We start from the raw sequence: 16,024 nt of genomic DNA, 5'->3' as shown, positions 1-16,024 counted from the left end.
CTCAAAGTCTAAGGATAATATTTGAAGGGGCACCATGGCAAATACCAGGGGCAATAAAAACCATGGTCTCTGTGATCTACGACCAATTTCAGGCCTGGCATTTGTTATGAAACTCAATTGAATTGAATTACATTCCATTCCTCCAGCCCGCCCTGTAGTGCCTCTGCAACCTGTCCTAGTTTCAGCTATTACTGGCTCTTCTAGATTACACTGTCTGTACTGTAGTGCCCACTGAGCTTGTACAGCAGTAAACAGTAGGAGTAGAGAAGTCTATAAAGGGATAGTTCTCGGGCTGATTTGGAACTGAAGTTGAACTTAATATACAGGGAGGTGGTGGAAAACAGAACTGCCCATAATTGGTCAGACAAATTTCGCTACACATGAACCTACATTGTATATGTACATGTAACTAAGAACAAGATTAGAAACTATTCCAACATGTTGGTGATGAAATTTGTTATTGTTAATTTTGTTAAGTTCAGTACCAAACTGTTTCCCCGTTCACCAGTTTATTATTTTCCTGTCCCATATCATCAATAGTGCCTTCTCTTTAATCCTTTTCATATTATTTTCCCCAGCCCCGCAAGTTTTTTCTAGTCATTTTATGCCGTTCCCCCGTCGCCCCCTTCCCACAGGCGCACAACTGTGTGCCCCTTCCTCTCCCTGTCCCACGTGCTACCTCCTCCGCCGTGCCTCTGTTCCCCATGGTGATCCTGTGCACTGTTCTTTGCTTCCACTGTGACATCACAAAGGGCCGCCTGACAGGTTTATGAAACAACCCAGAACCCCCCCCCCCCCAAAGTAACTTCACTGTTGTGCTTTGACGTTGAAATCACAAAAGGCGCTTAACAGGAATGAAACAATACATACCCCTAACCCACGGGAACCCAGAAATTGACCCAAGGATGCATCAAATCAGCAGGGAGCGGACACCACTTGACGTGACACATGGCGGTGAACACAATCCAAGATGGCTATTTAACAATCATTTAAGTTTAGATGGAGTATAGTAACACAAAAAAAACATGGGGGGAATATAGACAGTTCACCCTCAAACCATGTTACATATATTTGTATCTAATTTGAGCTACAGTACACAGCATCTTTTGAAACTATCGAAGATCAGACATGTATAGAAATAGCAATGAAAGGTAATCATATGATAGTATTAGAGAATGGTCAGTGTGTTAGTCTTCCCATACAATGCCCTGGTTAAGGGTGTAAACTAGGCCTGGCCTACAACTGAAATTTACTACTTGACTAGTCGCACCTCAAATAGTTGAGACTAAAACCAAAATGTTTCTATTACCTTTACCACCCAAAAGCAAAGCAAGGAATATTCCTCGTATGTCTTTTTAACAGACCCCTTTTGTTCAAATTAATTATAAGGACTAGTTCTAGTGGATGCACAAAAATGCATAGTTCAAATAAAAAATAGCTACATCTGGTTCAATTGAAAGCCAGTTCATCAGTTGCTAAAGGGCTCATTCAGTGGTTGCTATGAGGCCAGTTCAGTGGTTGCTATGAGGCCAGTTCAGTGGTTGCTATGAGGCTAGTTCAGTGGTTGCTATGAGGCTAGTTCAGTGGTTGCTAAAGGGCTCATTCAGTGGTTGCTATGAGGCCAGTTCAGAGGTTGCTTGAAAGCAACACCATCACTTGACAATAGACCGTATTGAATATGACGTCACCGTTCAAATATCTGCCCTACAAGATGGCCTCTGTGCGCGTGGGTTTGAGCTTGCATGTGCCGTAGAAAACAAACTGGGAATGTTGCGTGCTTCATTGACGAACACGTTTGGACACGCATACAGTTTGACCTAGAAGATGGCGACTTTCATAGCAAAAAAGGGGTTATTCAATACGGCCGATTGAGCAATGTTATTTTGGTGCAGTCTGGGTTTTCTTTCTGCCATTTTTGGAGCAGTGCTTATGACAGAATCTTTGTTTAGAGTGTGTGTTGCATCATTCATTTCACATGTACCAACTACATGTAGTGTATTATTAAACACTCCCTCAAAAGAGATTTTACCCATGGTTGTACCTGCAAGTCTACTATTTATATTGATAGTTATTCTTAGAGTGTTATTTTGGCATACAAAGGTAGATTATAAAGAGGTATACCAAGCTATCAACTAAATCTCTCTCACACGTCATGTAATAACGAGGTTGTACATGTACTTTGTAAACACATACCATTATATTATATCAGTAGTGGTGACAATAATGTGGATGGGTTATAATGAGTAAGTTGTGAACATTAGTGAAACATTCAAATTACACTGTACCTTGCCAAGCATTGCCTTGCACAACTGAGAATGAAAATAAAAATGCATAGTTAAAATAAAAAAATAGCTACATCTCCAAATCAAATAACATTTTATTCATGCTAAGATTATAAGACACAACAACAAACAATTGACAAGTGTTTATAGATGCAACTAATTATTATGTTGCTTTTTGGTTTAGTCTTTCAAGACCATGCTAAAAGGTTACATATAGCCCAGACTGGATGTGCTATGCCTTCACTTTCTAACAATGTTTCATTGTTACCTGATAATAAGATTAAACAATAACCATGGTAACAAACAATAGCCATGATAACCATGGTAACATGTAAATGTTTTATGTGACTCAGATCCCTCTTGAGATTCAGGCCAAAGATTGTGAGAGTCATGTTTGCCTTAACCTTAAGCTGTTTAACTTTTGCATTGTATTTTTATATTGTGAATTTTGTATGTAAATTGCTGGGAAAAAAAAGTATTATACTACATGTAAAAAATACTTTGAGGTATATTACAAAACACCACAAATAAAATCACAGCATAATACTTGCTGCTGGAAATAAAAGCTGTTTGATGTTTTCACTGACAAACAATCCTGCGTGATAATACAGCAACAGAGAACAAACTAAGATCAACTTACGACCTTATCTATAGGGAAAAACCAATTTTTAAATGTACCACAATTTTTATAACAACTTCAAAAAAAGTTGAAAGTAGAAGTTGCAAGATAATAATGAAAGAAAAAACACACTTGTCACACCAAGTTGTGTGCTTTCAGATGCTTGATTTCGAGACTTCAAATTCTCAATCTGAGGTCTCAAAATGAAGTTCGTGGAAAATTACTTCTTTCTCGATAACTACATTACTTCAGAGGGAGCCGTTTCTCACAGTGTATTATACTATCAACAGCTCCCTATTACTCGTTACCAAGTAAAGTTTTATGCTAACAATTATTTTGAGTAATTACCAATGGTGTCCACTGCCTTTAAAGAAAGGGTTAAGGGTATCACTGTTAAGGGTAAACTACTGGGTAAGCATAAACTACTGTTTATAAGGGTAAACTACATGTACTACTGTTGGTAAGGGTGGTGTAAACTACTGTTTATAAGGCGCCTTGTCAAAACCTCCCGAGCGTTCCTCCGCGGAGAGTCCGCGGACTGGACAGCAAATACCGCCGTTGCTAAGGACCTCGGACAGTCCGCGGAAGAACGGCCATGTGCGTTGAAGCGAAGTCAATGAGCTATCCACACCGGGCGCAATTGTTGGTATAACAATAAGTTTCATGAATAAACAAGTTTGTATTTTCAGGTCATGAATATCAGCGGCTTGGACGCGGACCGGCCATGCTCTCCCAGAATAATACATTTTCTACTCACGAATACTATCAGCCCGGAAGCGGACAGGCCGCACCAACAAGACAATTACATGTACACCATGCATTGGTGTGTGCCAGCCGACCCTCCAGCGCATGTGATAATCGCGCACTTCATAAATCAGGGAACGATTTCGCCTGTATCACATCGCAATTTGCGATGCAATTTTGATGATTTGCTATGCAATTCTAAAAAGTGCATCGCAAATGTTGCGATCCAATTTGCGAAGCATAATTTGCAACATTTATGTTTGATACAAAAATATTGATTTTTAACTTGAAACCATTCACACTAATCAATTTTCCCGCAAACAAAACGATGCTAAATTAATAAGAAATCACCGCCGCCGACTACTAATGTTTTCTTTCGTGATGTTGAATACCGTTACATGCTGCTCTGGCAGTAGGGCAAAATCGACCAATGAAAACATGTGTTACGCGCTATATGGAAATTCAACAGCCAGTAGAAACACGTGTTTCTGAGACTGCGGCTTTCCTCCCCTCAGACATTTGACGAACCAGACCATCTGGTTGTTTTGACATGGACACAGTCGCACCAGGTGTGTGGACTTGTTTATTGGTGACGGTGACTTGGGTTTTTATCAATAAGAAACTAATGTTTCTGCTTGGAAAGTAAGAACTAATAACAGTTAAAATTGTCCCCTGGAGACTCTGACCCACTTGGAACGGAGTTTGCACAGAGCCTGGAACTTTTGTCAGTCGAAGCCGGGAAAGAAAACCATTTTTGACATTCATGTTTTGGTTATGTAGGCCCAACCAAGTCATAAAAATCACACATTGGAGGAAATGGATTTTAGTTACACATCCACCCTTACTTTGCTTTTTAATCTGCAAATTAAGGTAAAACCATTGTTAACCACTTACGTTCCTCCGCGGTTCCGCCGGTCAGCTAATAAGCTGGACCTTACAATGGCCGACCGGTCGCTCCGCGGAGCCCTCGGAATATTCATGTTTATTGACATGTAAATGAGCCGTCGTGGCTGTGGACCTGCCCGATTGCTACGGGTTCTTTTGTTACAAAAATCCGCGGACTCCCGCAGAATGCACGCGGAATGGAACGGCTTGGAGGTTTTGACAAGGCGCCTAAGGGTAAACTACTATTGGTAATGGTTCACGTACACAACACATGTATGCATACATCACTACAGCCATTCTAGTGCTTGACTATTGCACACAAACAGTGTGCAGCTGAGTTTGCACTATACATGTATACAATTCAAGCAGTTTAACCAATAGGGTATCCTGGGCAATATATTATAAGTTATCACACAAGCACGAGTAGAATACGGAAAAATATAGCGCTTCTGCGTCCCATGTCTAACGAGACCGAAGGCCGAGTTGGATATGGGACGCAGACGGTCCCTATACGGATGCGTGAAATACGCACTGTGCAATAAAAACAGAGGAAGTAGGATATCAAACAGAGGAAGTAGAATATGCGTTTTTATCCCGCCTCCAGTTCGAGCATCTGATTGGTGGATTAATGCGTAATGGAAGATAAAATGTATGATCAATCGCCATTGTTTGATGTCACACTACTACTAGTTTTTACATGCTCTAGTTAGGAAAGCAACCTGAATACAAACATTTGGTAGAATCAACAATGACATCAAGAAACCTGTAGTATGACAATCTACACATCATGGACATCATTTTTTGGGATTTGCACTGTATAAGAGCTGGTTTCATTTATTATTATTATCACACTACAAGCAATGAGGATTCTACAATGTGTGATGGAGTACCTCTCAAATGTGCATCTAATTGAATAATAGCAGACGATATGAGACTACACCTGTTTCAGACAGGCGCTCCAGAGTCCGGCTGAACCAAATTCATGACAAGTTTGACATCAGAAACAGTTAGGAGCAGTCATTCGCAATGATTCTTGACCACCTTGGTTTCAGACCTCAAATGTTTCATAAGCCGAGCCAATGCAATTGTTATGTTAAGTTTGCCCGTCTGATTCCAAAATTGATTTGGGTCGACCTAGAGTCACTCCCAATCTAGAAGACTCTGTTGCGCCTTTCTGAAAGGTGTAAGATTGCTTTCTACATGTATTCATTTTTAAAGGGGACCTATGGATGAGTATTAGTTAGATTTTTGTTTCCTGCCCATGCACAGTAAGTGTATTACATATAGATAAATGATTCCAGAATTGGATTTCTTTGATATGGCTTTGTGCCTCAATTCATTCTCAAAGGAAAATGAAGTACGTATGATGGCCTAATGTAAAAACTGTTTGCGATGCACTTTCAGGTTAAACATGCATCAAGAATAAGGAACAAATATTTGATGGTTTTGCCCAGCATCGACCAACACACAACAGTACATTATAGTTCCTGTGAGAATACATGGCAAGGCACAATGGCTAGGATTCAAACGCACAACATTCCACACTCTTTGCAAACTCACAACATTTACCGTACAGTAGTGTTGGTCAAACCAATGGGGGACGTTTGGGACGCTACATGTAGGTGGCAGCAAACTAACCGGGTAAATTCATTGTTCTCAATTTATGTGCGCGTGCTGAGTACTACGTGAACAATGGAAATTGACCTGGTATGTCTGCTGCCATGTAACGTTCCAAAGTCTCCTATTGGAATAAACTTAATTTTTCGAAGTTTTATCCAGTACACACAAAAACCATGGAAATGATAAGTTTTGTTGTTGTAACTTTTGTCCATGCTCATGTTGAATCAAGGTGAATATACACAGCTAAAGGCCTTTTCTCCCTACCTCCATTTCGAACCGTGTTGAAACCTACCCGGGTCCTCTGCAGTTCAGCCTCGCTTCTTTTCGACACGGATCAGAGATAAGCAACATTCACACTAGTCTTTATACGTGAACCGGCTAATGCGTCAACCGTTTAAAAAAAAATGCAATTTTGATTGGGATTGGGATTATCAACCCTAGTCCCTGCCTGGGTTGATTTCTCTCCAGTTATTAGAGCATGCTACCAAGATCAGAGGCGGATTTAAATTTTTACATTGTGAAACGGGTTGAACAAAATCTCTGGTTCGGAACCAGCTACAACCCTGAGATTTTGGACAGTGTGAAAAGGACTTAATAAGATTCAAACTGCTGTATGTATGTCCCCAAGTATTATACAATCTTATGAACTGTGCACATGCTGCTAACTACTACATAGTGTCATGACTCATCTTCAATAGCATGCTTTACAATGTTTGTCAACAACAACAACAGCAATCACAATGCAGCATTGTAGTATGTACATGTAGGCTTACCTTCTTGGCTGCATGTGAGATCTTCAATGGCACTGTCCAAGGTTCTGTGTACAATAAATACAAGAATCTACATAAACAAATTGTATACTTTATATACAGTACCTTTGAACACAGCACCAACCTGGGCCTGGTATCACAAAGTGCTACGACTTCTTTACAAAATGCATGACCTATATCATAACCCTTTGACACAGGCAGGACTACATCTATCAGCTCAGCCATTTTGGGAGTCAATTCCTTTGTGTACATTTTGATCCCCAAAATGGTGGACAGGATCGGCGCATGTAAGTGTGCTGCATGTTGTGAATGGGTCAATAGAACTTAGAAGACGATAGTTTACTTTTAAACAGTCATTGTTGTTGATCTTATTAATGTATGTAAATGTCATGTTGCATACATTGTAATACAACTGGAAATTGAAGCTTTTTATATTGGACAAAAAATCTTACTCCTGAGCCCCACATTGGGTTGATAAGGTCAAATGTCATCGTAGTTTCATTAAATCATAATTGATAACACCACTCACGAACACCTTGGCTTTGTACTTGACAAAAACTGGATGTCCAGTTGTTCTTGATCTCATTAGTGTAGGGTAAACATGCAAGGATAAACATTTGAAATTATATCCTTGCTCAAATAACTCTGTATTATTTAAGAAGTATATTATTTAAGTTTGAACCACACTTTGATGCAGCACACATTCCACATCTAGGTTGACATGAATTATGGATCTTGTATCAGCTGCTTATGTGAATTAGGACTGTAATGCAGCTGCACCCCTACGATGGTTCTAAACAAGATCTACAGTCTACTTTTTTCCGAATAATTATAAATATACATTTCAATAACAAATCTCTAAAATGTTCAGCAAACTAGTTCTTGGCTACATGATCCGAAAGTTGTCTTTAAACTCTATCCAAAAAATAATTTTATAAACATATGACTGCACTCATGCAAACACATGTTATCATGAGTTAGCTAGAGTGTTGTTGCGGGGCTGCTGCATTTGTTTGTACATCCTGGATAGAAACAGATTCAATGCTTCGTCTTTCTAGCCATTTCATTATATCACTGAGCTGCCTATTGCCAGGCAATGCCCCTATATGTTCTAAGTTTATCTATCCCTCTTTTGTCTCCCTTTATTTCTTGTTCAGTTTCTCCAAGTTCAGATGTTATAATTTGAACCCACACTCTGATGACTTATCCACTAGAACCAGAATCCAATGCACTAAACCACTTATCCACTAGAACCAGAATCCAATGCACTAAACCACTTATCCACTAGAACCAGAATCCAATGCACTAAACCACTTATCCACTAGAACCAGAATCCAATGCACTAAACCACTTATCCACTAGAACCAGAATCCAATGCACTAAACCACTTATCCACTAGAACCAGAATCCAATGCACTAAACCACTTATCCACTAGAACCAGAATCCAATGCACTAAACCACTTATCCACTAGAACCAGAATCCAATGCACTAAACCACTTATCCACTAGAACCAGAATCCAATGCACTAAACCACTTTTCCACTAGAACCAGAATCCAATGCACTAAACCACTTGACAAGGACACAGCTGGATCTCGATAAATATTCTCAACGCTATTATAAGAACCAAACCAGAAGTGCAGATGATTAAGTAATTTCAGTTTTAGAAGTGAGATGAAAACCCCAGAGAATTTTTCCAGGGAAAACCCATGCAGTCAAGTAGGGACTGAAACCCAATCCACATAGTTCCCCCGGTGAGGTTCGAACCGGGGTCCGAGGTTCGAACCGGGGTCCGAGGTTCGAACTGGGTCCCAGAGGTGGAATGCGAGGCAAGACACCCACTACACCAACCTGATCACATCAATGAGAGACAAATAAGACCCCGATATGAAACTACTCACCCATAAGGTATAGTTTGGCCGTAGCGATCAATGAGAGACAAATAAGACCCCCATATGAAACTACTCACCCATAAGGTATAGTTTGGCCGTAGCGATCAATGAGAGACAAATAAGACCCCGATATGAAACTACTCACCCATAAGGTATAGTTTGGCCGTAGAGATCAATGAGAGACAAATAAGACCCCGATATGAAACTACTCACCCATAAGGTAGTTTGGCCGTAGCGATCAATGAGAGACAAATAAGACCCCGATATGAAACTACTCACCCATAAGGTTAGTTTGGCCGTAGCGATCAATGACAGACAAATAAGACCCTGATATGAAACTACATTAAAAAGTGACAACTCGCCCATGAGGTTAGTTTAGCGATCAATGACAGACAAATAAGACCCTGATATGAAACTACTCACTCATAAGGTTAGTTTGGCCGTAGCGATCAATGAGAGACAAATAAGACCCCGATATGAAACTACTCACCCATAAGGTATAGTTTGATCGTAGCGATCAATGAGAGACAAATAAGACCCCGATATGAAACTACTCACCCATAAGGTTAGTTTGGCCGTAGCGATCAATGACAGACAAATAAGACCCTGATATGAAACTACATTAAAAAGTGACAACTCGCCCATGAGGTTAGTTTAGCGATCAATGACAGACAAATAAGACCCTGATATGAAACTACTCACCCATAAGGTTAGTTTGGCCGTAGCGATCAATGAGAGACAAATAAGACCCCGATATGAAACTACTCACCCATAAGGTTAGTTTGGCCGTAGCGATCAATGACAGACAAATAAGACCCCGATATGAAACTACTCACCCATAAGGTTAGTTTGGCCGTAGCGATCAATGAGAGACAAATAAGACCCCGATATGAAACTACTCACCCATAAGGTTAGTTTGGCCGTAGCGATCAATGACAGACAAATAAGACCGTGATATGAAACTACTCACCCATAAGGTTAGTTTGGCCGTAGCGATCAATGACAGACAAATAAGACCCTGATATGAAACTACTCACCCATAAGGTTAGTTTGGCCGTAGCGATCAATACAGACAAATAAGACCCCGATATGAAACTACTCACCCATAAGGTTAGTTTGGCCGTAGCGATCAATGACAGACAAATAAGACCCTGATATGAAACTACATTAAAAAGTGACAACTCACCCATGAGGTTAGTTTGGCCGTAGCGATCAATCTTGAATGGATCTAATTGATCATACATCTGATACCTCTGTGAGTTGAAGTTACGAATGGTTTCATAGTTACCAAGGACCAAGTCACTCAACCATTGTACATTAACAATAGGTATACGCCATTCTTGAGCTTTCTCATACTTAGCGCCTTCCATCCTGAAAATATCAAATTATTACAAATAAGAAAATCAATCCACGTAAGTATATAATAGTAATAAATAATATTATCTTCAAGTACGCGCTAATCCTCCAATCAGATTTGCAGAAAGGAGTGGTGATAAAAACCTATATTGCTCGGCTTATATCACTACCTGCGTCTTGTGTGTTCTATATCACTCGCCAAGTTTGCTTGAAGATAAATACGTTATCACACGCGCGCTCGTGGAAATACGGAAAATATAGCGCATTTGCGTCCCATATCCAACTCGGCCTCGTTGGATATGGCACGCAGAAGCACTATATTTTCTGTATTCCACTTATAATATCAAAGTCTAATGTGTCTCAAAACTGCACTTTGTCCATTATAGGAAGGTAAAACAATATTCCGTTACAAATTTATGAAAGTCTTGTTGAAATTAATTACTTGGTATGGAAATTGTTAACACTCTTCATTAAAGAAAAATAGATTTCAGACAGACAAAAAGTAGTACAACAACATTCAGTATTCACTACACAGAAGTGCACATGAAAAGCAGCACACTTCCCCGCTGGACGGACACAAACAATAGAAAAGGGACCCACTTAAAGAGTTGATGGAATCATGTCGGTATTTCACAAACCAGTATAAAACAATTTGTTTATTATAATTGTTGCAGTGGTTACAATTTGCTTCATAGAAATATAAAAACCAAAGTTCCAGTTACTTCTGACACCCTGAACAAAGTTATTGACAAAATTAGGGTACATTAGGGTTAGGTAGCTCAGTTGGTAGAGTGCTGGCACATTAACCTGGTGGTTAAAGGATCAAGTTCAATTCTAGTTAATTTTGTTTAAAATAAAAAATGTATCAATTGCTATTGATTGTACCTGTTTTTATTAACTTCTATGTATCCTGAATAACTAACCCTTGATGTTAAACCATGTCTATAAGATGGGATTAAATAAAGTTAAATACTAGTTAATGAAAAACAAGGCTGAAGTTTCTACCTATTACATATGAGGAGTGTATTTGCTCTGGTGAAGTAGCCTGTATACTTAGCTCCTAAGAGTTCCATTAATGTCTTGACATCGTTTCGCTCACTGCCTTCAAACCCAGACATGGAAATAACCTGAAACAACAAGAAACAACAACCCAATACATGTAAATAGTCAACAATAAGGGAATCAATGTGTGGTGAAGAGGTTTTCAACTAGTGGTTTAATCCCAACGAGGTCTGGTTGTTGATAATTTTACCGAGACGAAGTTAAGGTAAATTATTAAGAACCAGGCCTCAGCGGGTTTAAACCACTAGTTGAAAATCGATTTAACACACTTTGATTCCTATTCATAAATACCTTTTCGGTAAAAAAACCAACAACACTTTTTGGTCAATAAGTAAAATAAATGCAAAAATTATAATTTTTCAATGATTTCTTTCAACACAACACCCCTCCAGCTATGAAATGGTAAGGCCCTCGGCCCGATCGGGCAAACAACTCCTTATAAGGGAATGCTGTGCGTGTCAGGCGTATCGCGTGATATGGCACAACTGTTTCAGCCGTTGCTCTCGACCAATAGGAATGAAGAAACTGTCTTATAATCACAGGTGCAAGCTCGCATGTCACGCCCATGTCTCAACACTTTTTACTGGTCATAAACAAAGGTTTATACACACCCACGTGACACGCTCTCCACCAATAGAAATAGCGAAACTGTCTGAGGTATTTATGAATGTATTTTAATGTCAGATACAAAATAAACATAGTGTGTGTCTTGACTCAGTCAATCCAGGACTTCTCCTGGGGCTGATTTCACAAAGACCTAAGATTGATCTTAACTGCAAATCAATTGTAGTTGCTAAGTAAAGTGTGATGTCACAATACAAATCACTATGGTAATCCAACAATTTGTCTTGCGGTGAGTTTTATTGCTTTCTGAAATTTCCTGGTTCTCACTTTGACAAAATCAAGGAGGTCCTCACTTGTTAAAAATCACCTGAAACCATATGTAATGCGATCAAGCTAAATGAGTCGTTTGTGGAAATATCATTGTGAAGAAACTAAACGGGCCACCAAGGGGGGGGGAATTTTCAAAAACAATACTTTTGGTAAATTTAAATGCCAAAATATATCTTGCTTTTTATTGGCAACTTCCATCCTGATAAATAACATCAAAAAGGGTTAAAATATAGCATTAGCAGATCATGTGGCAAGGTCATCCAATAAAAAAGACTTAAATCTCCTTTTGTTATAGTTTCATCCGTTTGAACCACAAGGGTATCAACATTGGGTTTTAACAGCATTGAAGCACAGATTGTAATCTTTTCAATTGTATAGACAAGTTAAAAATAACTCATTTTGCTTAAAGCACATCACAATGATTCACATTTCCATAGAAAACTATCTTGAGAGCAGATTGTTCCTCTATAGAATCCTAATATTAATAAATAATACATTTAAACTCAAGACCAGAACCATGTACATGTGTAGAAGGAAATGCTTCCTAGTCAATATTTCATGATGAGTGAACACCTTTTGTTCTCAGTTCCATATTGTGAGTGCAATGCGACCTCAAAAACAACCCACTCTTATTTCTGAGAGGGAATTTGCTGATCAGTGAGATGAAGTTGGCTTCCTGATACTATTTAAGACTGACCTGTTTCTTGCAGGCTTGGGGTGCAATGGGTAACTAATGACTGGGAAATGATTACCAATGACTAGGTAATGGTTACTAATGACTGACCTTTTCCTTTGAAGGCTGAGGGTGCAATGGTTAACTATTGACTGGGAAATGGTTACCGAGACTGACCTATTCCTTGCAGGCTGAGGGATGCAACGGGTAACTATTGACTGGGAAATGGTTACTAATGACTGGGAAATGGTTCCCCATACTGACCTGTTCCTTGCAGGCTGAGGGATGTAATGAGTAACTTATGACTGGGAAATGGTTACTACTGACTGGGAAATGGTTCCCCATACTGACCTGTTTCTTGCAGGCTGAGGGCTGTAATGGGTAACTTATGACTGGGAAATGGTTACTAATGACTGGGAAATGATTCCCCATACTGACCTGTTCCTTGCAGGCTGAGGGATGCAACGGGTAACTACTGACTGGGAAATGGTTACTAATGACTGGGAAATGGTTCCCCATACTGACCTGTTTCTTGCAGGCTGAGGGCTGTAATGGGTAACTTATGACTGGGAAATGGTTACTAATGACTGGGAAATGATTCCCCATACTGACCTGTTCCTTGCAGGCTGAGGGATGCAACGGGTAACTACTGACTGGGAAATGGTTACTAATGACTGGGAAATGGTTCCCCATACTGACCTGTTCCTTGCAGGCTGAGGAATGGAATGGGTAACTAATGACCGAGAAATTGTTACTAATGACTAGGAAATGGTTTCCCACACTGACCTGTTCCTTGCAGGCTGAGGGATGCAACGGGTAACTAATGACTGGGAAATGGTAACTAATGACTGGGAAATGGTTACACATACTGACCTGTTCCTTGCAGGCTGAGGGATGTAATGGGTAACTAATGACTGGGAAATGAAGGGCTCTCCATGGAGGTTGCATCTTCTTCAACTTTAAGCAGTCATTCAACCAGTTTGCTGTCACACAACGTTTGCCATCTTTTATTGCCTGTTTGATAAAACAACCATTCTCCATATAAGTAAGATTGATATAATACTGATACAAACTATTCAGTTACATTGTACATGTACATTCATATAAACAATAATTCTTATATCATGATTGTTGATCAGTGTGTAATTGTAAATAAAGATAAGAGTAGTTCAAATATTTACCCAGCATTTTAATTCAATTCAGATGTAAATTGAACATCATCTTTGTAATATATTTACTTTCCAATTGATTCCTACAAAGTGTATCTTTCTCCTTAACTTTAGGTACTTTCCCCTGTGGATAAACTTCTCTTCATTGAATGGAACAGTAAATGTTTGATCTAATCTTTAACATGGTTCACTTCAGAACCAATGACCAGTTGCATAGAGCTGCTTCAACACAAGTGGTAACTCCCCATGAACTAATTATGCCAACCAGAATAAGGTTACCAGCCAAAATACAATGTTACATGAACAATTAAGACTGGTGTCCTGCTCCTTAATGCTAAGCAGAATTCTTGAGCAATATTTCCTGCAAAAGCACCTCTTTGAAACTGGGCTCTGGTCGATGCTTCATACCTGACTAATCAGACTCTCATAGGAAATGTATATGATGAAGTAATGTACAGTGTATACTGACCAGACTAAAGACCTCACTGCGTTGTGTATTACTCAGTACACTAGTAAGACTCTCGTAGGAAATGTATGTAATGATGAAGTAATGTACAATGTATACTGACCAGACTAAAGACCTCACTGCGTTTTGTATTACACAGTACACTAGTAAGACTCTCATAGGAAATGTATGTAATGATGAAGTAATGTACAATGTATACTGACCAGACTAAAGACCTCACTGCGTTGTGTATTACACAGTGCACTAGTAAGACTCTCATAGGAAATGTATGTAATGATGAAGTAATGTACAATGTATACTGACCAGACTAAAGACCTCACTGCGTTGTGTATTACACAGTGCACTAGTGAGACTCTCATAGGAAATGTATGTAATGATGAAGTAATGTACAATGTATACTGACCAGACTAAAGACCTCACTACGTTGTGTATCACACAGTACATGAGTGATGCGATCAGAATAGCAGTCATCCACAATGCCTCCATGTTCACTAATGACCTGCAGATAAAGCAAGTATAATGCAATCATTAAACTCAGTATTCATGTCATAGCACTCTCCCACAAAGTGTGTCTCTTGTCAGTCGATATTATACAAATACAACATGGCCACTGAGGGAACTACGTTAGCTTGTCAACAACACCAAGGGAGCTCATATCGACTGTACACCCAAAATAAACTATGAACATTATATATGTTTTACTATACTTCATACATCCCTACTCAGTTAACGGAACAACATTTTTGGAGCAAGGGGAAATAATGACTGTGAAATAAAATGCACCAGGATAAGTTTGTTCATGTATTGGATGTCGCTAGAGCAATGTACGCGCATGCGTACAACACTTTCACGGATGTAAAGGACATGACTAGTAGACTTTCGCCAGAGGTTGCCAAGGTGACAGTTTACTTGTCATGCGTATAAGTGCGTGATTACTCGCGCACACGCTTGGTAGACAGCAAAGATAGCAACTGGCATGTGATGTTGAATTCAATCTGTCTCAGGTATAGTTATTATATTTTTAACACACCTCTTGCTTGTTCTGTATTCTGGTTGGCTGAAACACGGTCCCGTGGGGTTAACTAATATTATAGTCTAGTGCACGAGATTTTCGCAACCGTGAACTAGAGGCATTTCAAAACATCGCGCGCACGTGTATTTCGAGGGAAATGGTTCCCGAAGCAAGCAATAAACTTTTTTAAGGGGATATTTTGTGGGTGTTCAAATACATGAAAGTATGGTACTTGTTTCATCGTAGTGGATGTTCAAATATACAAGGCGCTTAATAAAATTCATCAAATGAAGCTAAAGAAGTAGTCCTGGCCAATTTTCTACATTCCGCTTAAGGTACAATGTAGCACATGTATATATGTAGTTAAAAAGCAGGACTGTTCTTTTCAGAACTGAGATGTCTCCTAAATTCTGAAAATCTTCGCTAGTAGAATATAAAGCAAGAAAAGTTCTCGAAAGGACATTATTTACACACACATGGTGTTACCGCAAACCAAATATTTATTTATAAATCTACTTCATATTATAAGTGCAGACCAACAGCCTAATGATTGTTTTGACTGGCTCTGCTTGCACTGTGC

At 39.3% G+C, this 16,024-nt stretch overlaps 1 protein-coding gene across 2 annotated transcripts in view; it reads right to left on the bottom strand.

Annotated features, from left to right (window-relative positions):
* The window catches only part of LOC139942520 (PAX-interacting protein 1-like), a 38,392-nt gene that overhangs the window by 12,926 nt on the left and 9,442 nt on the right, over nt 1-16,024 (bottom strand). The window contains exons 7-12 of one of the 2 annotated variants that reach the window (XM_071939336.1): nt 14,836-14,931; nt 13,671-13,811; nt 11,174-11,295; nt 9,999-10,183; nt 6,924-6,967; nt 2,286-2,309 (exon numbers count right to left, since the gene is read on the bottom strand). In XM_071939336.1, coding sequence (XP_071795437.1) covers nt 2,286-2,309; nt 6,924-6,967; nt 9,999-10,183; nt 11,174-11,295; nt 13,671-13,811; nt 14,836-14,931 — 612 coding nt within the window. The remainder of the gene's footprint in view (nt 1-2,285; nt 2,310-6,923; nt 6,968-9,998; nt 10,184-11,173; nt 11,296-13,670; nt 13,812-14,835; nt 14,932-16,024) is intronic. The other variant, XM_071939337.1, reaches the window with a different exon arrangement.

This window comes from Asterias amurensis, chromosome 10, assembly GCF_032118995.1.
Source record: "Asterias amurensis chromosome 10, ASM3211899v1".
NCBI classification, from domain to species: domain Eukaryota; kingdom Metazoa; phylum Echinodermata; class Asteroidea; order Forcipulatida; family Asteriidae; genus Asterias; species Asterias amurensis.
The sequence above is the reverse complement of the archived record's forward strand: the minus strand, read 5'-3'. Positions and strand labels throughout refer to the sequence as shown.